Source organism: Panicum virgatum, chromosome 3N (genome assembly GCF_016808335.1).
Source record: "Panicum virgatum strain AP13 chromosome 3N, P.virgatum_v5, whole genome shotgun sequence".
Classification (NCBI taxonomy): Eukaryota; Viridiplantae; Streptophyta; class Magnoliopsida; order Poales; family Poaceae; genus Panicum; species Panicum virgatum.
In genome coordinates, this window is record NC_053147.1 from 16,340,683 (window position 1) to 16,362,024 (window position 21,342).

A 21,342-nucleotide genomic window follows, 5' to 3' on the forward strand; every position below is an offset into this window, starting at 1 on the left:
AGATCTACTGTCCAAGAAGAACCTAGAAGGTAATCTCCTTTCCTCTAAGAACTCCTTCGCAGTTCTTGAAAATAGTGATATTTTAATCAAAGCTGGTAAGCTAGGTTTAGACTTTGAAGGGCTAAATTATGAGAAAATTGATGTGCTGAAGGAATTAGAAAGGGCTAGAGCAGGACTCGTTGAAAAAAAGATAAGGGTACTGAAGTTATGGGAATAGAGGATGAGACTTCTCTCCCCTTTGAGATGAAATTTTTAGAATGGCATGAGGACACTGATGAAGAGGGATTACATACAGTTTCTCACAAGAAATCCAAGAACAAAAGAAAGAGTCTGGTTGCTAAACCAAGGAAGAAAGTTGAGAGAAGGGCTCCCCCACCTTCTGAGGGGGATAACTCTCTCAACGAGGGGATATCCAAGATTTGCTCTGGATATAACCTCAGGGAAAAGAGGATCCCAAGATATAAACTAAGCTCATGATAGGTGTCTTGTGGAACTGCAGGGGTGTGTCCAAAAAGGGCATGTCCACTATGCTGAAAGATATTCTAAGGGATCAGGAAGTGGACTTTGTAGGTCTTCAAGAAACAATGAGGAAACATTACCCTGACAATTTTTTCAGGAAAATTGATTATGGTAAAAAATTTGCTTGACACTGGATTCCCTCTAATGGAAAATCTGGTGGTATATTGTGTGGGGTGAATCTAGACAGATTTGAGGTTCTAAACTTTATAGAAGCCTCCTTATCTGTGAATGCAATTGTGCAAGATAAGAAAATAAAAAGAACTCTGTCTTTAGTCACTGTCTATGGACCAGCTCATGAGGAGAATAGAGAATCTTTTCTAACTGAATTGTCTCGAATATGCTCTTCTAAGAAACATCCTATGTTATTAGGAGGTGACTTCAACATACTGAGATTTAGTTCTGATAAAAATAAAAGTTTTATAGGAAATAAAGCCACTGATCTCTTCAACTGGGTCATTAACACCCATGAGCTAAGAGACATTCTACTTAATGGAGGGAATTACACTTGGAGCAATAACTAGCAACTTCCTACCTTAGAAAGATTGGACATGATCCTTATTTCTGAAGACTGGGAACAACTTTTCCCCTTAACTAGTTTGAGAAGATTGCCAAGGGAATTATCTGATCATAACTCTCTGTTGTTATGCACTGATCAGCCAAATCTGAAAAGATCCAAAGCCTTCAGCTTCGAAACCTCATGGCTGAAACACCAAGATTTTGTCCCTAAAGTAAAAGATATTTGGAAGGAAAAGATTACAAGCAAGAATTCAGTTGACAGATGGTGTATCAAAATGAACAGGTTAAAAAAATTCCTGAAAGACTGGGGATTGAGCTTAAAAGGGCACAACAAAAAATACAAAAAATGTCTAAGAGAAGAGTTGATAGCCTTGGAAAACTGGAGGAAGAAAATCCTTTACCAGCTCATCTCCTGGAAAGGAAGAACTTTATCCTATCAGAAAATAACAGATTGCTTGAAGAAGAAGAATTATATTGGCACAAAAGGTCCAACAATAAATGGTTACTAGAAGGAGACTTAAACACTGTTTTTTTTCAAAGAGTGGCAAATGGAAAGAAAAGAAAGAACACTATCTTTAGTATACAGAAAGATGGGATAGAGATAGAAGAAACTGAGAAGATTTTAGACTTGGCAACTAATTACTACAAAGATTTGTTTGACAAATCAGACAATGTGGACATCAAGCTAAATCAAGACTGTTGGGTTTCTAATGAGAAAGTTTCTCAATCTGAATGTGAGGATTTATGTAGAAAGTTTGAGTTGGAGGAAATAAAATAGGCTGTCTTTAATATGGAGAAAAACACTGCACCTGGCCCAGATCACATGCCAGTCGAGTTTTTTCAGGTTTGCTGGGATATCATCAAGGAAGACCTCTTGGAGATGTTTGAGGAATTCTATGAAAACAAGCTGGACATCAGTAGACTGAATTATGGTGTCATAACTCTAATTCCAAAGTTAAAAGAAGCTAACCAAATCCAACAATATAGACCGATTTGCCTTCTCAATGTGGTCTTCAAAATTTTCTCCAAAACCTTAATGATGAGAGTAGAATCAGTATTAGAAAGAATTATTAGCAAAGGACAGACTACATTTTTAAAGGGGAGAAGCATCATGGAGGGGACCATGAGTTTACATGAAGTAATTCATGATACAAAAGTCAAGAAGAAAGATGGTCTAGTGCTCAAATTGGATTTTGAGAAAGCCTACGATAAGATAAGTTGGAAGTTCCTCTTTGAATGTTTAAGTCAAAGAGGCTTCCCCGAGAGATGGTGTATTTGGATTAAAGAAGTAGTGACTAGTGGCACACTTAGTGTTAAGGTGAATGATATGGTGGGTCCTTACTTCACAAGTGGAAAAGGAGTAAGACAAGGTGATCCTTTGTCACCTTTATTGTTTAATATAGCTGCTGATGCTTTGGCCAAAATGATATAGATGGGACAACAAAACCAACTGATCAAAGGCCTAATCCCTGAATACATTGAAGGATGGTTGATTTTACTTCAATATGCAGATGATACAATTCTGTGCATACAAGATGACATGGAAATTGCCCAAAATTTTAAACTGCTACTTTACTTCTATGAGAGTATGTCAGGCCTAAAAATAAATTTCAATAAGAGTGAGATTATTATGATAAGTCAGGATAATAAGAAAAGTCTGAATTATGCTGAAATGTTCAATTGTTCGATAGGGAGCTGGCCCATCAAATATTTGGGAGTCCCAGTTTCTGGTAATAAGATTCAGGTTTCTAATTGGATCCCTCTAGTGGAAAAAATCGAGAAGATACTGGATGGCTGGAAAAGAGGTGCTTTGTCTTTGGGTGGAAGACTAACCCTGTTGAATGCCTGCCTCAGCAGCATCCCCATATACAGCATGTTCATGTACCTTTTGCCCAAAACTATCCTTAAAAAGATAGATGTAATCAGGAAAAGATTCTTCTGACAGGGTGGCAAGGTCAAAAGAAAATATCACTTGGTTAAATGGCTAAGAATTTGTCAGCTTAAGAACAAAGGTGGTCTCGGTGTGAAGGATCTGTGGAAAATGAATATAAGACTCATGTGCAAGTGGTGGTGGAAGTTAGAAAGAAATGAAGGTTTATGGCAAGAAATAGTGAGGAAGAAATATGTGAAGAATGGCTGTCTCCATTCTCTAAAAAAGAAACCAACTAATTCCCCTGTGTGGAATCAACTTTTGTCTATTAAGGATATTTATATTGCTGGGAGGAAAATGCTGGTGGGACAAGGAGACTCTACTAGCTTTTGGAAAGATAGCTGGATCTGTGACACTCCTCTGAAAGACAAATTCCCCCAACTTTTTGAAATTTGCTACGAGACTGAGGTTTCTGTGGCCTGGATGGCAAGACAACACTGGAGGATGTCCTTCAGGAGATGGTTAAATGAAGACCTACAAACCCGGCTCAGAAAGATAAGAGACCTGCTGGCTTCTTTTGCAGTAAACAGTGAGAAAGATAGTCCTAGATGGAGATGGGAAAATACTGGCCTCTTCTCTGTCAAATCTAATTACAAGAACTTGTGTTCCAATGCATATGGAACCCACTATAATTTGATCTGGAATGCAAAGCTTCCCTTAAAGATCAAAATATGGTTATGGCTGATTGAACACAATGCCATTCTCACTAAAGATAATTTAGCTAAGAAAAATTGGACAGGGAACATGCAGTGCACTTTCTGTAATAACCCTGAATCTATTGACCACCTCTTCTTTGAGTGTGTTACTGCCAAATACATCTGGAGTCTGGTAGCATTTGTCCTGGGTGCAAGTCATAGACCCACCTCTTTTGGACAATTCTGGCCGTGGATCTTAGGCTTATTACCCCATAGGAATCAGTTTCATATGGTTGGTCTGGCTGCCATATGTTGGGCCATCTGGACTTCTAGGAATAAAAATTGCTTTGAACAAAAGATAATCAACTCTCCAACGGAGATCTTGTGCTCAGCAAGCTCCTTTTTGAAATATTGGGCAGGTCTGCAGCTGGGCCAAAACAAGGACGGACTCGAGCTCGGCGCAGCTGCTCTTCTCAAGACGGCGCTACACTTTCACGCACAAGCCCACGGTGATGGCGCAAGATTGGTCCTACTACGCTGAGGAAGCTTTGGCCTACTGCGTTCGTTTGTCTGTGATTCGGAGAATTCCTACTCTCGTGCAGGAGCTTTTGTAATATACTTTAAAAAAAACCTGTTGATGTTTCTTTGCCTCTGTAATAAATTTTTTAGCCCGCTGGTCGTGTTAAGCTTGCGCTAGTAGTTCTCAAGACTTCGTTTCTGTTAAACTCTGTTAGTCAAGAACACACTGTAATTTCGTTGCTCCTGGGTAATGAAATTCGGACGCGGCCCTTTATGGGAAAAAAAACCAGTGCTGCTTCTGGCTCAAGCCATTGAACCCTTCCTTCCTCCTTGCAGGCGGCTGCGTCTTTTCTCTCTCTTTGTTTTGCCCCTTGATTTTCTTACTGTGACAATGACACTTATTCCATGGCCTTTGCGACTGACAAGATATCCATCCACAGCGCATGAAGACTCACGATCACGACATGCCAAACAAAAGAGTTGTGACGGGCCAGTTAACCGGCCGGCTCTACCAACAACGGCGAGAAACACAGCCGTGGAAGACCGACTCGGCTGCAGGTAAGCGGTCGCCGTCCAGCAACAAGTCAAAGCGCGCGGCGGCGCGATGCGCTTGGCCGTTGCGATCCACGGAGGCGCCTATCCTGCTCGCCGGTGGGCTCGCTCGTGACTCGCCTCGCGGCCCTCGCCGCGACAAGCCAAGCGGCTCCTCCTGCCGGAGTCGACATGCACCTTTCAGGTTGCAGGCGGGGCGGGCACCTTGTTCAGGCAGGCTTTGTTGCCTGGGAAGTGGGGACCAACCGCAACGGCTACAATTCAGAACCAACCGGCCCATCGCCCGCGGTGGAGGACCTAGAATCCCAAGGTCGCCGCGGCGCGCCGGCGCTCGTCCCGCGACAGTTTCCGCCGAGAGCGGCCGGCGTGGGCTGGCACGCTGCAGTCTTCGTTTCGGGCGAGTTTTCAGGTTTCACGTGGCTGACTCGCTGGTAGTGGTAGAGCCTAGTACCAGCACCAGTGCACCACCACCACCGCGGCTGCGATTAAAAACGCTGCGCGTTGAAACTCTTGGGCAAATCCCTTCAAAAAAAAAAATGAAACGTTGGGCGCCGGCGATTGGCGCCATCGCCAGCGTACGTGGCCACTGCCCGACAAGTCGCTACGCGCCAGCGTGGAGCTGAGGACTGTAACTGTTCCGTGGAAAGCGATCCACAAGGTGGGCTTCGTCAGGCGTCCCAGCCACCGGCTATTGAATCGATCTTTGACAAAAGAGAGGTGACGCTGCAATGAGCAACGAAACTTCACCCGTTTCTCTTTGGCATGCTGCTTAATTTTCCTCCCCGTTTCGGCCCCAAGAAAAGGAAGAAAAGTGTGTTGCTGGGGTTCATCCTCCAACTACTGCTGCCACCAAACAACTCCGACCCTTTCTCGTCGTGATCCTCTTCACACCGTAAGCTCTCCGCCCGCCCCCTGTTCCTCTTCTCCACCGCGTTCTTCCTTTCAAACCCTGTTCTTCAGTTTCGTCGGTGATGCAAGTGTCTGACGACTCCGATGGTTCTGTCCAGCAGTCCAGGTTCTGAATTTTTTTGTCAGGGCCGTCGCGCGCAGGGCTATGCTATCTGATCTGATCGTCATCTGAGGTGACCTCCGGGCGCGCAGCCGACGATGGGTGCGCCGAGTTCTTTCGTGCTCGCCGTGTTGACCCTCCACTCTGTTTCTGCCATGGGCGGCTGCTCCACCGTGGATCTGCCGGCGGCGCAGCCTAGCCACCGGAGGCTGCTCCAGGATACCAATCTCGCTGCGCGTCCGGAGGCAAATATTCCTGTGCTAGTTGCTGCTCGCGTTCCTTCTGAGGGGAGCGGCTCGTTTCCGGCATCCAGTAGTCCACGCGGGGGTCATCATCCGACACCGAACGAGGTAGCGCCGCCGGCTGCTGCTGGGAGTTCTCCACATCGCCCGTCCAAGTCCAATGATTGGTTGACATCCATGAGGTGGCTGTACTTGACTGTTCTTCCGGCGGCTGGCCTGCTGTTGCTTGCTGGAATAGCTTGTTGGCTTCTGCCATGCCGCAAGAGCGCGGTTGCAACCATAGGCCCTTGGAAGACGGGACTCAGTGGCCAGCTGCAGAAGGCATTCGTCACAGGTGCTACTTTATTTGCTGCAAGTTCATACATGTGCTCAAAAATATTTAACACTTCTGTACTTCTTACAAAAATAGAAAGAATAAAGTTCTCCATTGCTCTGTTGATTCTGTGGTCTTTGCAAACCTGACACTTCGCTGTTTGTTCTTATTTTTGAGAAGTACTTTGCCTTTTAAATTGCACATGGGCTGCTGCTTATTGCGGTTAAGTCTGCTGATCTGGTCCGTGCTTCAGGAGTACCAAAATTGCAGAGATCGGAGCTGGAACGTGCCTGTGAGGACTTCAGCAACATTATAACAAGTTATCCACACTACACTGTCTACAAGGGAACACTGTCATCTGGTGTTGAGATTGCTGTGGTGTCCACTATGATTACATCAAGCAAGGAGTGGTCAGAGCATTCAGAGAGCTGTTTCAGGAAAAAGGTTATCGGCGTTTTGGTCTATTAGATGAACATTTTTTTGTATTGTGTATTGCGTATTAGCGCGGAAATTTTACATTTCTTTCATGAATGAGCAGATAGACACACTGTCACGAATAAACCATAAAAACTTCATCAACCTGCTTGGCTTTTGTGAGGAGGAGGAACCTTTCACCAGGATGATGGTGCTTGAATATGCACCGAATGGGACACTTTATGAGAGTCTTCATGGTATGTTAAAAAATTATCTTGCTAATTCATCTATTGAGCAGGCTACTTTTAAAATATCGTTCACGGTTAATTAACAAATTTCAAATCTGGAAACTGTTTTTGCAGCCGAGGACTTTGAGCACATCGGTTGGCGAGGTAGGATGCGGGTTATCATGGGACTAGCATACTGCATCCAACACATGCATGAGCTCAATCCTCCAGTGGCGCACCCTGACCTGCAGTCGAGTTCCATACTGCTCTCTGAAGATGGTGCTGCAAAGGTACATACTTACTTCTATATATGCATTCAGCATCGCCAACTGCTGTGCGTGCTCTTTCTGAAACTGTTTTTGCAGCTGACGATTTTGAGTACTCCTACAGGATAGTCCTATCCCATTTGGCCTTTTTAGTCCCTGCATTTTACCAAATTGATCCTTACATCGCCTACTATTGAATCACCATGTTGTTAAGCATCAGAGTGAAGTAACTATCAATTTGATCCAATCGAGTGCTTTCTGCAGATTGTTGACATGAGCGTTTGGCATGAACTGATTTCCAAAGGGAAAACGCCGACAGATGGTGAGCTTGACCCTCACCATGAACAAGTGTCTGCTGCCCTGGCTGGGAATGTATATAGCTTTGGCGTTCTACTGCTTGAAATCATCTCGGGCAAGCTTCCTGACCCTGCACACGACCGATCCCTCGTCAGCTTGGTAATGATATCAACGATGGAACATCATCTAACTTGAAACAAAAAACAAATGATGATATTTTTTTTCTTCCTAGGCACTGGAGTGCATTAACAACGGTGACCGGAGTTTAGTCTCCCTGCTTGATCCTACACTGAATGATCACAAGGAAGATGAGCTAGCGATCATCGGCAAGGTGATCCACGCTTGCATCCAGAGCGATCCGAGAAACAGGCCGAGCATGAGGGAGATCACTGCCAGGCTGCGGGAAGCCATAGGCATCTCGCCGGTCGCTGCGACGCCGAGGCTGTCTCCGCTCTGGTGGGCAGAGCTGGAGGTCCTTTCGGCCGCGGAAGCAGGCTAATAATTGGCGAGAGCCAAGAGAAGGGGACGATGACCATCGTCTGATCAGATGTGCTCTGAAGAAAACCACTCTGCAAGCTCACGCTGTGCATACTTCTACGCTACGCAACGTTTGTGCATGCAGCATCCCAGCAACGTCAACCGATGGGCATATCTCCTGCTGTAAATGTAAAACTGTAGGAACAGTAATCCTTGTGGATGCTTGGTAGTATGCCCTTTCCCTGCATTAACGTGTGTCTGAACTCTGAAGGCGCAGCTAGTAGTATACTGTGGCAAAGTCAGAACAGCACTCTCAGAGTATCCTCTTTTCCTCTAGGTGTAGGTGTTTGTCCCTGGCCAAGCAGGACAAGACCATTATTAGACCAAATAAAGCTTCTAAAGGCCACGCGGCCGCCATGGCCGGCAGCGCGGCATATAAAAAGCTCCACGATTGATGCCGGAAAGTAGAAACCTGACCTTGGGGGCACTAGCAGACGACACTATCCACATTGTCTTTGTCTGCCCAGGTATTATAATCCAAGATCAGGGCGCCGAGAACACGCTCCTGTTTCCAGCGAAGCTGAGTGAACAGTAGCACACATGACTGCCGTCCCTCGCAAAACATGTGCAGCCAGCCAGATGGATCGGAATCCAACCCAAAACTTTTCGCCTCGAATGGCCCAAACTTCTATGTGCTGGTTCTCCGACGGTGTTCTTGGCAGCCGGCGAGCTAGCACGCTCAATTGCAAAAGCAATCACAACTCAAACACACTCGAACACTTTGAACACTAGGTTTGGTGCTGCCTGAAAGCGCAGTGTTTTCTGTTCTTCTTTCTCTTCTTACTGAAACGGAAAACGGAGCAGTCGACCAAGGCGCGCACGTCGTGGGAAAGCATGCGGCCAAACCTACAACCCGGAGCTCGCGCGCATGCTAACAAAAGAAAACATGGAATGCAGTTCTAACTACGGGCGCGCACAAGATTACTAGCACCTATGCGCCAGCAGCTGCCGCCGTACGTGGTGAACTGGTGATCGTCTACAGACTACAGATCGGCTAACTAGCCCGTGAGCTCGCGTCACAGCTGATACTTGAAGTGAACATTATTCCTTCCTTCCTGGATGTCTGCTCGAGAACGAGCAATTCTCCGGCGACTGGTCAGATGAGAGCGTTTCTCCGGCGACGGCAAGCTAGCGTGGGCGGCCGTGATCTTCCACGACGAAATTCAGCTTCAGTTTCTAGTGCTCCGTCGTCGTCTATTGGGTGGACGGCACCAACCAACCCACTGGAACGTCGGGTCGGGCCACATGTCACCCGAGCCACCCGCTCCGCCTGCCCCGGCGTGACGGCGTCGCCGTCCAGAACCAGGCGGCCAGTGGCCCAGTGCTCTGCGTACACATGGGCTCCTGCATGCGCGCCACCTTTCGCCACCTCATACGCCCGGCCGGCGCGCGCCCTCAGCCGTCCGTTCGCCTCCGCCCCGCTATAAATCGCACCGCGCACCCCCGTTCCGTTCGGGAGGTCTATCCTATCTAGATGGAGCTGGAGGCGGCGACCCGGCGCTTCCACCTCTGGTTCCGCGGGCTGCGCTCGCTGCGCCGCGACCTGAGCTCGGCCCGCTGGTCCGACGATCCGGCCCAGCTGGAGGCGCTGGTGGGCCGGTTCGTGGCCCACCTGGAGTCGTACTGCGCCGCGCGCTCCGAGCAGGACCCGGTGTGGACGCTGTCGGCGCCGTGGGCCAGCCCCGCGGAGCGCGGCGCGGCCTACTGGCTCGCCGGGTGGCGCCCCACCACGCTGGTCCACCTGCTCTACACCGAGTCCGGGCGCCGGTTTGAGGCGCAGCTGCCGGACCTCCTCCTGGGCGTGCGGTCGGGGAACCTGGGCGACCTCAGCCCGGCGCAGCTGGCGCAGGTCGACGAGCTGCAGCGGCGCACGGTGGCCGAGGAGGACGCGCTGTCGCGGGAGATGGCGGAGGTGCAGGAGGGCCGCGGCGTGGTGGCGCCGGGGGGCGGCGAGCTGGACGTGCGCGGACTGGTGCGCCGGGTCCGGGCGGTGCTGGACAAGGCCGACGCGCTGCGGCTGCGCACCATGAAGCGCGCGGTGGAGATCCTGCAGCCGGCGCAGGCCGCCGAGCTGCTCGTCGCCGCCGCCGACATGGAGATCGGCTTCCGGGAGTTCGGGCTCAAGTACGGATCGGGCCGCGACGAATGACCCCGGTTTTTTCCTTTGGAATTTCTCCCTGCACGCTTTGCCTTGCCTGCTGCTTGGTCCGGGCGGCGGCGTAGGCGTCGTAACTCGTAACCCAGTTTTTTTTATCCATCCACCATCCCCCCAATTTGTTTGTGTGGTGGCTGTTTTGACTGGGCCTTCTTACCGAGTGCCTACTGGGCCGTGGGCTGTAGCAGGGCATGCAAAGAAAATACTAGTAATAAAATGCACGAGATTTGCCTGAGAGTTTTAACGAGAAGCTGCTGGCCTCTTTTTGCTGCTGTTTCTGGCGTGCAATGTTGGAAGTCTTTCATGGTTGATGCTCTCTTGCTTGCGAGTCTGTAACTTGTGTGAACGGGTGCAGCGGCTCGCAGCGCATTCACACCCAAGGATCATGTTTTGCATCTGCCGCGTTGTGACTTCGAACTTACCGGCTGGTTGTCGAGGTCGAGGAAACCCTTTACTGAACCTACCGGAAAAAAAATTCACCGTTACGCTTTCAACTAACGCTCTGCAAAGGTAACCGCAATACGAACCGCGGTGAAGCATTTGCATATTTATCCCGGTGCATGTACTCTCTGTCTCTCTCCATCCACGAGACGAGAATACGAGATGGACCAAGCCCAAGCAGGCAGGACGGGGGACAGGCCGGCGCCAAGGCCGCCTCGCACGGCCCGTGCCATTTATCGCACGAGCAGCGGAAGATTTCGCGAGCCGTGCTACACTGCTGCCCAATTAAGGCGTGCATGTTCTTCTTAGGTTTTCTCCAACCATTCCCCCCATCCAACTCCCCCCAAACGTACTATTTACTATATTTTACTACCTTCCTCCAAAAGATTCCTCCCCCTATAACTCCTTCTCTCCAACCATTCCCCCCATATCTATTCCCCCTATATACTATCACTCATTAACTAACTATTTATTTAACGTTTTTGAATTTGAAAAAACATACAGTATTTATACTATCATAATACGCATTATTATCGTGTTACGGGGCTCAAACGAGATTAATATCGTAAAGAAACGGTGTGATTAGAGATATAGGGGGAGTTTCAACTCCCCCATACGTGGGGGGAGTTTCAACTCCCCCCAATATACAGGAGAGCTATGGGGGGAGCCGTTGGAGGGCTTCCTCCCCCAAAGCTCCCCGTACCTGCGGGGAGGGCCCTTTACGGGGAGGCGTTGGAGCTAGCCTTATATTTGGGGCGGGCCAGCCAGTCAGGATAAAACAGCCTCGCGCCGCATGCTGGGAACGTTGCCGTTTCCCAAGCTTGGGTGGTAGGGGCAGCCAAGAACAAGAACGAACCCAACCAATTTCCGCTCCTCCCCGCCTGCCCTGCCACCCACGACCACGATCAGCAACCGCAGCCTTGCCAGCAGATCGCAACGCCCCCGCCCCTCCCCTCCCGTCGCACCTCCCAAAATCTAGCCAGCCACCGCCCCGCCCCCCTTCTTTCTCTCTGCCAAGAAAGGCTCCACGTTGACACCGAGGGCGGCGTAGTGCGTGCGAGCGCGCGTGTGCCAGCCATGCGCCCGTGATGGCCCGGCCGTTCCAGAAGATCGGCCTCGAAAGGCTCTCGTTCAGGCGGCGGAGGTCGGTGTCGTCGCCGTCGTCGCCGCTGTCGCTGGCCTCGGACGGGACGGGCAAAAGCACCATGGAGGGACCGCCGCCGGCGGCGCCTTCCACCAGGCGGATTCTGTCGAGGAGCTGCGGGTCCAAGGGAAGCCGGCTCTCGGTGGACCTTCCGCCGCCGCTGGCCGGCGGCCCGTCGGATAAGGGGGCGGCCGGGAGCTCGTCGTCGCAAGCGGTGCCGCCCAGGCCGGCCCGGCATGAGGGCCCGCCCTCAGGTGACCATCTTTCTTGGACCGTCGGCCTCGGGAGCCCCGTTCTGCTGTTGCGAATTGCAATCTTACTGGAGAAGCACGATTTGCGTTGGTGAGTTGCAGATGCGGAGATGGTGAAGGAGAAGTTCTCCAAGCTGCTGCTCGGAGAGGACATGTCCGGCACCGGCAAGGGGGTGTCCTCTGCTCTTGCCCTCTCCAACGCCATCACAAATCTTGCGGGTAATACATTTTCTCTTTCAGGGATCTTTTTATTTTTCTTATTGTTTTTCTCAAAGATCACGTGTTTCCTTCTGCGATTCAACTATCTGGGCAGCCTTCGATTTCTAATGGAATCCCTGATTAACTAGGCGTTTGATGACATCTTTTCAGCTTCTGTGTTCGGTGAGCAGCGCCGTCTGCAGCCGATGGCCGCCGACCAGAAAGCGCGGTGGCAGAAGGAGATCGACTGGCTTTTGTCCGTCGCCGATCACATTGTCGAATTTGTTCCTTCGCAGCAGATGTCCGACCACGGGACCTGTATGGAGGTAGAACCCCCCCCCCCCCCCATTTTCAGTGCGTCTTGTCCATGCAGCTACACGTTCCCAATTCAATTATCCAGTGAACGGCCTTGAATTGCCCTTTCTTCCTGTCAAACAGATAATGGTAACCCAGCAGCGTCAAGATCTACAAATGAACATCCCTGCATTGCGCAAGCTCGATGGAATGCTCCTTGTAAGCATGGGCCTGCTCATCCTGATCTTCTACTGAACCAATTCACAGGGATATCTGATGTGCTAACTTTTGGTATTGCATATTTCTGCCGTGCAACAGGAATATCTTGATAATTTCAAGGACAGACAGGAGTTCTGGTATGTGTCCAAAGATGCAGACGAATCGGAGAAGGGCAACATGCCGAGGCAGGATGACAAATGGTGGCTCCCAACTGTTAGGGTCCCTCCTAATGGTTTGTCAGATGCATACAGGAAATGGCTTCAACACCAGAAGGATCTCGTTGCCCAAGTGCTGAAGGCAGCAATGGCCATCAATGCTAATATTCTTATGGAAATGGAGGTCCCAGAATCATACATGGAGTCCCTACCAAAGGTGATCCATAAGACCAAACTGCTAACACATTCTTTTCACAGCAATTCTTTTTTTGAAGAAATTTTTACAGCAATTCTAACAATATAACTCTACCACATTTTGTTGTTTTGTCTGCTAGAATGGGAAGTCCACCCTTGGAGAGTCAATGTACAAACTTATAACTGACGATTATTTTGACCCGGAAGAACTTCTAAGTTCTGTGGACCTGTCTGATGAACACAACATTGTTGATCTAAAGAACCGAGTCGAAGCCTCAGTAGTCATCTGGCAGAAGAAAATGACCAGTAAGGACAGCAAATTGTCGTGGGGACATGGGGTCAGTCACGAGAAGAGGGGAAAGTTTGAAGGCAGGGCAGAGAACGTTCTTCTCCTGATCAAGCACAGATATCCTGGCATTGCTCAGTCAACTCTAGACATAAGCAAAATCCAATGCAACAGGGTACAGAAAGCATTCGCAATTCCCATTGCCTTTTACAGATACACTACAGTGCTTTGTTTACTCACATGTATAGCATATCTTCCTCTTATATTTTTTTCAGGATGTTGGCCTTGCCATTTTGGAGAGTTATTCCAGGACTCTCGAGAGCTTAGCTTTCACAGTTATGTCTCGGATCGAAGATGTCCTCAATGTTGACTTGGCCACTCAAGATCCCAAGAACGCGGATTCAATGAGGATCCCCAGTTTAACTTCAGACGACACAGATAAGGTTATCTCAGATGCTAAGGCCGAGGTAGAGAAGTCGAGGAGAATGGAACCAGTTACAGCAACGATGTACGACTTCGTGGGCCATGTCAAGGAGGGCGCTAATGGTCCGAAGCTGTCAAAGATCTCATCAATTGCAACCAAGAGGTTTTCTTACCTTGATAATTTGGGTGGAACAAGAAGCCCAATAGCTAGACACTAGCTGCTATAGGGGTGAGGATAGATGGATCATGCTGCCACGAAACCTTTGGAAGAAACTTTGTACATAGCACAGATGTCTCCAAAGCATTATGATATTCGGAATTGGGGGTTCCCTTTGAGGTTCTGTAAACTAACTCGGAGGAAGTTTGGTGCGTGAAGCCTTGCCAATGTGAACTCATGAACTGACCATCAACAGTCGACCTGTGGGATTTGTACTTGTACGGTTTCAAAAGAAAAGGAGGGGAAAAGATTGTATTGCCCTATTAGAGCCTTGTTTAATTGAATTCCTTTTTGGACATGGAAAAGCGGCAAACCCCTTATGAATTCCATTATTACAAATCACTGTGCTTAGAACATCTCTGAGAAGATGGTCATCAGCACCAGCAGTCCAACATCTAGCCAGGCATACTACTTTACAAAATCCCAGCGAACCTTTGCCAAACGCTAATGGAACGAACGAGTAAAGACGAAGTTACAAAGCACAAACATGAAACATCTCATAGTTCATACAAGTCATCGCATCATCGTCAGTTCGTCACCAAAACCAAGCACTTATTTTCTTATTCACTTACTTCTCATCTTCATTTCAAGTTTCAACCTCCTCTTAAGCTACCCTAGCTCAAAAATACTCTTGAGCAGTTGAACAAAAAGTTGCATGGACGACCAATAGCTTGACACTCCAGAGCTAAAAGATTTTCCAGTGAGTTAGCTCGGTTTTTTATTAATGTCAGTGACCTAAGAAATTATCTTCATTTTCAATCAAACAAGACACTCTTGAGGAAACATTTTTCAGATCATCCAGAGTATCTCCCACCTTGTTTTCCCTCGAGGACTATCTCCCCATATTTTTCTTCTATATACAACGAAAAAAGACTGCCTCCTTGGTGGGGGGGGGGGGTGTTGGTTCTATGAAAAAAGACCTTTGTACTGGCGACACCCTTCTTTCAAAAAAAACCTGCGTGTTTGTTTTTTTTTCCTTTTCCAAACACCTCAGGAATCCTCTACAGAAGGTAATACAGTAATAGCACCTGAGCTCCTTCTTAATACAAAAATATACACCTCTCCTACGTATTCACAAAGAAGGTAATAACACCTGAGGTATTTTTGACAATTTGTCTTTAGGACAGGCAGAAATACAGGTCACATACAGCGATACATACAGGATAAATCCAGGGACAAGCAATAATTGGACGCCACCCTAAAGAATTCTGAAGATAAACATTTTATATAACATAAGCATCTCGTATACGCTCGGGGAAGATGCTACTAGTAAACATTCTGTCTTTCAGACTTCAAAATCCAAGTCATACAGAAGGATATCTTCAGTACATATATCTTCTGGAACAATATCCAGCAGATATCATTATATTGTGATAAGTAACTACAATGGCCACACACAAGTACATGTGACATCAAGGCTGGGTTTCATGGTTACAATCCATGCGGAGATAAACAAACATACATAAGCCAAAGTCATAATTCATATCTCGTATCATCCTACCATACACCATCTATCATTAGTCAGAATGTCAGATGTAAACTATTGTGAAGCATAATCATGCAAGTCAGTTAAAGAATTCGAACATACATCTAATCTGGTGTTCCTTCTCATCCGAACTTGAATTGATCTGGTTTTCTATTGCAAGCATGAAGCCTCGATCAACTGAGAGCGTCTGTGTGTATGGGTACTGTTTTTTTTTTTTTAAACTCATGGGTACTGTGTTTCGCAAAGAAAGAATGAAAACCAGCAGATTGTCTGATGTTCCTAGTTGGAACGGCAAAGGCAAACCCAGGGAGGTACGTCACGGAGTGAGGTGCCTTTGTTACGTCAGAGGAGCCTGGTCCGCCAAAGAGTTCTTCATGTAGGCATGTAGCAGAACAAATAAATAATCAGCAACAAATGACAAAGAGTTTAAAATGCTCTTGACGTCGATCAGCTGTTGTTTTCCTTGTCTAAGATTCTAGACGTCAGACTGTGCTACACAAGTTGCTGTCTTGCTGACCAACACTACTTGCAGAAGCAGAAACATACAAATGGGACTAGTTTATTTCAAAAAAAAAAAAACAAATGGGACTAGCTCCAGGAAGAAACGAGAGCGAAGACAAATCACCACGGAGACATCCAAATTGACTGGCAAATTGCAAACTATGGCCAAGCCAAACTTCTCTCCTTTCCGAATGGGAACTAGGCAGATTGCAAATGTTTTCAGCACCAGAGTGACCACCCAGCGCAGCCACCTTCATCGTCATCAAAAACTCATCGTCCCCAGATAAACATATGCACAAATATATCAACATCAGAAAGATGTCCGATCAAATCAGCAGTCTGCAAATTTCAAGCACAAGGCACATCAGGATGAACAAAACAGTCTTGCCAGAAACACAGCCCGCAACAGGACAATCAAAACACAGGCCTGTAATGTGCCAACGCCCTTTCATTTCACTGCTCCTGCGGACTATTAGAGTGTCTACAAAGGAGGATCTTGGAGTTCAAACAGAGTACAAGCTCACCCACATATCCAGAGAACATTCTGGCAATATAATCCCCAGATACGACAAAAGGCTACTCTTCGCCTACAGATTACTTCTAACAACAACTCACATTTGATGCACACTAGGCTACGCGAACTATTAAATTATCCTGCATACTAGTGATTTATTAGTGCAGTTGTCTTGCCAATGCACTGCGCCGTGAGAAAACACCATTGGCATCCCTCAAACTCCTTGCCCTTCTGTACTCAATTTCTGCATCTGAGCACGAATGGCCAGGAGGAGATTTCTTCCTTACTTCTATGGGTTTTAGCAATATTTCATCCGTTGCCTTTCTGAAAGGATGGCTATCTTTTGCTGTGCCCTCGTCCTCAGACTGATGACCACCTTTTGTTCCTGCAATGCGAGGATAGAAACATAATAAGCAATTGAGGAAATAGAAACACAACACTGGCAAGGGATTAGAAATTTGTTCATATTAAAATCTGGGTGTAGCTGATAGAAGATGCAGAGTTCAGCTTATAGAAAATAGTGTTTCAACTTTCAAGTCATCAGATAATTATTTGGCATAGTAGCAAGAAAAATCTAAAGTTCGATTCTGCTATGCCCAGATACAACTGAATGATTGAGACAAAAGGTAAGGATATTTACCTTTGAATGCGTCCAAGTGCAGCGCTTTATTTGGAGAATCAATGGAAAGCTGGTTTGTTGATTTCTTTGGACTTGTGCAATCTTTCACATAGACAAATGATTTATCCACCTTCTGAGCATCATTAGGCAGATCATTAAATGCACACATCTCAGTAGCAGGAGCAATGTTTCCAAATGGTGATATGCTGAATGACTCATCAAGTGCATCTGGTATCTCCACATAAGACTGAGTTTGGACGATTTCATCTGCACTAAACCCAAATGAGGCTCTGTAAGCTTCGATTTCATCAGCATCTTGCTTCTCCCTGGAGACACTAACTCTCCCGCCGTTATGTGGAAACGTCTGCTGAGCCTGGTCCAGATAGAATTGAGCAGATGCTGCTGGCCGAAAGAAGTTGCTATCTAACATGAAATTTCTTGGGGTAGATGAATCCAGCCCAAATATATTGGCTGGTGAGGTCCTGGCATATGGTGTGTCACAGGCAGATCTAGATGTCTTCCACTGTGCAGTGGCTTCTTGCTCAGGAATGGGTGAAGCCCTGAAATATGGTGTGTCGCAGGCTGACCTAGAGGTCTTCCAATGGGCAGTCGGAACCTCTTGCTCAGGTATAGGTGAGGAGAGACCTGTCCTCGGAGTTGCTGAAGCAGGTGATATGAGGCTGCTACAAGGGCTTTCAGGGTAAAGCGGGTAAGATGCCTGGAGTCCTGAACCACCAGAATAGGTTGTTGATAAGAAAGGCATGTTATGCTCCTTGCTGGCAGTTTTAATGTCCATGGAAGAAGAAAGAAATCGAGCATATGGAACATCTGGAGACGAGGGAGTAGTTGCATGAGCTAGTTCAGGTGGTGGGGTCAGTGGTGCTGTGGATGGCTCAGTTGTGTAAGTTGAGAAGACAGGTGGAGAGACAAGTTGAGGTTCATTAGCATATGGCCCAACAGCGAACATATTAGATGTTGGACCACCAGGCGAGTTTGCAGATACTGACAGAAAGCAATTTGGTGACTGAGCAGTCGAAGGAAGTGCAGAGTTTGAGAAGGATGCTGGTGATGATGGAGGAGCCAGAAGAGATAAATTCAGAGGCACATTTTGGTTCGAATTGGCACCAGATTGGACACCATTCCCACGAGCAGTTGATCCATTCCCATCAGAACGTGCTGCGGGAACTATTCTTTTCCCGCCCTTCTGCAATCCAAAACACGATAGGCCCGAAAAGCAGCCAGCCCATCTGCTCCGCTGTTAATAGAGAAGCATAGAGAAGCACATATTAGGTCAACCACATAACTTAGCTGTTTCTAGAAACAGAAATAAAATGTATGGCTAGTAGCTCAGCAATGAAATTTCAAAGCATTAGTGACCTCTGCTCTTTACATACAAAAGAACCATTTTAGCTACAATTAAAACACTGAGGTGGGCTAGGGGGTATTAAACCCCACTTGAACAAAAGCGAGAACAATTGTTCCAAACCCAGTTGGCTAGCTCTTTCCCACAGAGATTAGCCAGCTGCACTAAGGCAGCTTCTCTTTTAACTATAATTATCAAAAGGGAAATTATATAACAATAATGAAGCATAAGTGGCAGTGCTACAATAGAACATAAGAAATGTTAGCCTTTCACAAAATTCTGAAGGTCTTCGTGTGGAAAGAGATTTTATCATACAGCAGGATTATCTCAAGTGTAAAAGCTATCTTGCTTCTGACTTCAACTGTAAATAATGTGTGTAAAGTAGCCAGGGTTCCTAAAGTCAACAATTTTAGATTCTCTGGGAATACTATTGCAAGAGCAACACAGTATTCTGGAACTGAAAAAAAAATGTACGAGTGCCGTATGTGTGTGCATTTCAACAACAGCAGCAACCAGCAAAAACAAAAGTAAATTGAGCAGAATATTCAATAGAAGCAAGCAAGCATGTAGTACTGAAGCCTAATTATTGGTGGTTAAGATGCCCAGTTTCAAGCTCTAACCAACTGCTGGTCAGTACAATTCGTACTAAGTAGGCAAAGGCTGTGCCAATCTAGGTCGTCAAGGCCTACTAGAAATTCCAGCCCTCATCCATATATCTAAAGCATGCGAGGCAAAAGCTGCGGCTAAAGCACGAGCCCGATTTCATGCGCCCATGGAACAATAAGTCGTGTAGTGTATGTACCCTGTCCTGCTGCAGTAGTTGGGAGTGGAATCTGGCGTCGGCCGAGCCTGCTGCCGTCGCGGCAGCACTGATGGCAGCGGCACCATTCGCCGCCCTGGTGCCACTGCTGCTCTCGACTGAAGACATCTCTGACTGTACCCACCGTTGCTCAGGATCACATGCTCCTGAAAAGTATCGCGAGATTTCTCCGGATCCCACCTGAGTTCAGGGGCGGACCCAGTATAGGACTGTGTACACCCATAATTTTTGCGAAAAATCGAAGTTAGTAAGTTACATGGCCAGATCCGAATGCAAATAGCATACAATAGGGCTTTGGGTGCTCGATTTCGCACGGAAGGAAGGGAAAGGGAAGGGAATGGGGGGACGTACCTGTCGGATGCTCGTCGCCGGTGAACCTCTCGTCGAAGAACTGCCGAACTGGAAGGGCGGCGCCCCTCTCCCTGCCGTCGCCGCTAGGAAAAGAAGGCCGAGAGAGAGAGAGAGAGAGAGAGGAGTGGGGGAAGGAGTGTAGAGGCGAAAGAGAAACGGAAAGTGAGACCCCGCTGATGCAGTGATGCGGCCACCTCGGCCCGTGTGGCCGTGTGTGCAGAAGTAGGCAAGGTGCTGAGTTCTCTTCACCTTGGGTTGAGCCAAAGGAGAGAGCAGCTGAACAAGTGGTCACATGACACGGCCTGAGATTTTTTTCATCGGGTCACAGCTGAATTCTAGATCACGAAAGCTAGTTTATACGGAATACTTATAATTATTTTAAACCATGGTATAGCTCCCTCCTTATGCCTCCATTACGAGGTGCCTGACAAAATAAGGTAGCAGATTAGATTTCTAAGAAATCTTGGGATCGCCTAACTAAATTCAGCTATGTGCTAACTACAGAGTGTATCTAGATAACCCTTATGATAACATGTCAATTTTGAGTATGTAAATTGCCAAAAGCAAGGTAAGGTTGAGAAGGGTCTTTTTCTTTTGGAGGTGTTGGTTCTTGCTGGAGCACACGCGCAAGGATCAAGTGCTCCTAATATCATTTCGTTCTCTAAACTCTGACGAAGTGGATTCAAAACATAGCACAATCTTTATGAGATTTCTATGTAAGGGTGTGTTTAGTTGGTGAAAAGTTTGAGTTTTGGTACTGTAACACATTTCGTTGTTACTTGACAAATAATATCCAATTATGGACTAATTAGGCTTAAAAGATTCAGCTCGTGCTAATCAATTAAACTGTGTAATTATTTATTTTTTCAACTATATTTAATGCTCCATGCATGTGTCCGTATATTCGATATGACAGTTACTGTGTAAAATTTTTTGGGAACTAAACATGACCTAACTCTTCTTTGAAAGAAGTGACGTCTTCACCAACCAAACCCTGGCGCGTGGGCGGTATTTCACTTGTATAATCGCGTGCATAATTACAAACCCAGATTCACCTTTGTCGAAGATCTTCTGCATCAGCTTCTGAATATACTATGTTTTCCATGGAAAAGATTCTTCATTGCCACCGCAAAGGTAGATCTATCTCCTATTATTTACTATATCTAATTAAGATTAGATTACAAAGTGGTGTTTTTAAGCCCAAAAGGTTTATTGGTAGAATTGTTCGATAATGGTATTTATGTATGATAGGTTAACCTCAAGAACCGCAAGAAACATTGGATGATCAAAAATGGAGAAAAGCGATGCAAGAAGAATATGATGCACTTCTTAAGAATCGTACGTGGCCCCGTGCTACATGGTTCCATGGGGCGGAAATACACTCCTAGAATATTTTTTTGAAGGTTCACTTCTAGAATATTATGAGACATCATCATATGATGATACAGGAGAGAGCTTAATGGTCCTGACACTAATCAACGGGGCAAAACATGATAGAACGAGCAAATCATCGAACGAGGTGGGTCACAGCATAAGTATAGACAACCTTAGCACTCGTCATTGAATCAACGTATAGATCATGCGAAACAAGAGCGTACTAGCTCTTATCTGTTCAGCGTGTGGTCCTCACAACTGCTTTACATAAAACTCTGTCTTTGTAGTTTTTTTTTTGTATGCTTTTATTTGCTTTGTGCTATTATCTGTCTCTAGTAGCCACTAATAAAAGAGAGGAAA

The 21,342-nt window shown here is 46.8% G+C and overlaps 4 protein-coding genes across 5 annotated transcripts; 3 read left to right on the forward strand and 1 right to left on the reverse strand.

Annotated features, from left to right (window-relative positions):
- Positions 1-5,374: 5,374 nt before the first annotated feature.
- On the forward strand, positions 5,375-8,226 carry LOC120664661 (protein MALE DISCOVERER 2-like). 2 transcript variants are annotated; one of them, XM_039943947.1, is made up of 7 exons: positions 5,375-5,563; positions 5,679-6,256; positions 6,489-6,679; positions 6,774-6,906; positions 7,012-7,166; positions 7,407-7,598; positions 7,672-8,226. In XM_039943947.1, exons 2-7 carry the CDS (start codon positions 5,779-5,781, stop codon positions 7,936-7,938), a joined length of 1,416 nt encoding a protein of 471 aa, XP_039799881.1. In that variant the 5' UTR covers positions 5,375-5,563; positions 5,679-5,778; the 3' UTR covers positions 7,939-8,226. The 2 variants fall into 2 exon arrangements, with proteins under 2 accessions (XP_039799881.1, XP_039799880.1); XM_039943946.1 differs by having other exon boundaries at positions 5,376-5,563; positions 5,682-6,256.
- A 1,224-nt stretch (positions 8,227-9,450) lies between these two features.
- On the forward strand, positions 9,451-10,382 carry LOC120667385 (transcription factor TGA9-like). Its single transcript, XM_039947470.1, has one exon. The coding sequence runs from the start codon at positions 9,451-9,453 to the stop codon at positions 10,123-10,125; it is 675 nt and encodes a 224-aa protein (XP_039803404.1). The 3' UTR covers positions 10,126-10,382.
- A 985-nt stretch (positions 10,383-11,367) lies between these two features.
- LOC120664662 (rop guanine nucleotide exchange factor 12-like) lies at positions 11,368-14,217 on the forward strand. Its single transcript, XM_039943948.1, has 7 exons — positions 11,368-11,970; positions 12,070-12,186; positions 12,337-12,491; positions 12,604-12,678; positions 12,778-13,050; positions 13,169-13,489; positions 13,590-14,217. Exons 1-7 carry the CDS (start codon positions 11,661-11,663, stop codon positions 13,953-13,955), a joined length of 1,617 nt encoding a protein of 538 aa, XP_039799882.1. The 5' UTR covers positions 11,368-11,660; the 3' UTR covers positions 13,956-14,217.
- A 2,135-nt stretch (positions 14,218-16,352) lies between these two features.
- LOC120664663 (uncharacterized protein At1g76660-like) lies at positions 16,353-19,844 on the reverse strand. The gene is made up of 4 exons (XM_039943949.1): positions 19,609-19,844; positions 19,240-19,466; positions 17,096-18,329; positions 16,353-16,840 (listed from the first exon to the last, which is right to left on the reverse strand). Exons 2-4 carry the CDS (start codon positions 19,363-19,365, stop codon positions 16,614-16,616), a joined length of 1,587 nt encoding a protein of 528 aa, XP_039799883.1. The 5' UTR covers positions 19,366-19,466; positions 19,609-19,844; the 3' UTR covers positions 16,353-16,613.
- Between the last annotated feature and the right edge of the window lie 1,498 nt (positions 19,845-21,342).

Excerpts from the sequence above, each read along its gene's own strand:
- LOC120667385 (XM_039947470.1), top strand. The coding sequence starts at position 9,451 with ATGGAGCTGGAGGCGGCGACCCGGCGCTTCCACCTCTGGTTCCGCGGG.
- LOC120664663 (XM_039943949.1), bottom strand. The coding sequence starts at position 19,365 with ATGTCTTCAGTCGAGAGCAGCAGTGGCACCAGGGCGGCGAATGGTGCC. Across the intron at positions 18,330-19,239 it reads AACTACTGCAGCAGGACAGG|CGGAGCAGATGGGCTGGCTG; the intron begins GTACATACACTA and ends CTCTATTAACAG. Across the intron at positions 16,841-17,095 it reads GCACTTGGACGCATTCAAAG|GAACAAAAGGTGGTCATCAG; the intron begins GTAAATATCCTT and ends CTCGCATTGCAG.
- LOC120664661 (XM_039943947.1), top strand. The coding sequence starts at position 5,779 with ATGGGTGCGCCGAGTTCTTTCGTGCTCGCCGTGTTGACCCTCCACTCT. Across the intron at positions 6,680-6,773 it reads AGAGCTGTTTCAGGAAAAAG|ATAGACACACTGTCACGAAT; the intron begins GTTATCGGCGTT and ends ATGAATGAGCAG. Across the intron at positions 7,599-7,671 it reads ACCGATCCCTCGTCAGCTTG|GCACTGGAGTGCATTAACAA; the intron begins GTAATGATATCA and ends TTTTCTTCCTAG.
- LOC120664662 (XM_039943948.1), top strand. The coding sequence starts at position 11,661 with ATGGCCCGGCCGTTCCAGAAGATCGGCCTCGAAAGGCTCTCGTTCAGG. Across the intron at positions 11,971-12,069 it reads GCATGAGGGCCCGCCCTCAG|ATGCGGAGATGGTGAAGGAG; the intron begins GTGACCATCTTT and ends GGTGAGTTGCAG. Across the intron at positions 12,187-12,336 it reads CGCCATCACAAATCTTGCGG|CTTCTGTGTTCGGTGAGCAG; the intron begins GTAATACATTTT and ends ACATCTTTTCAG.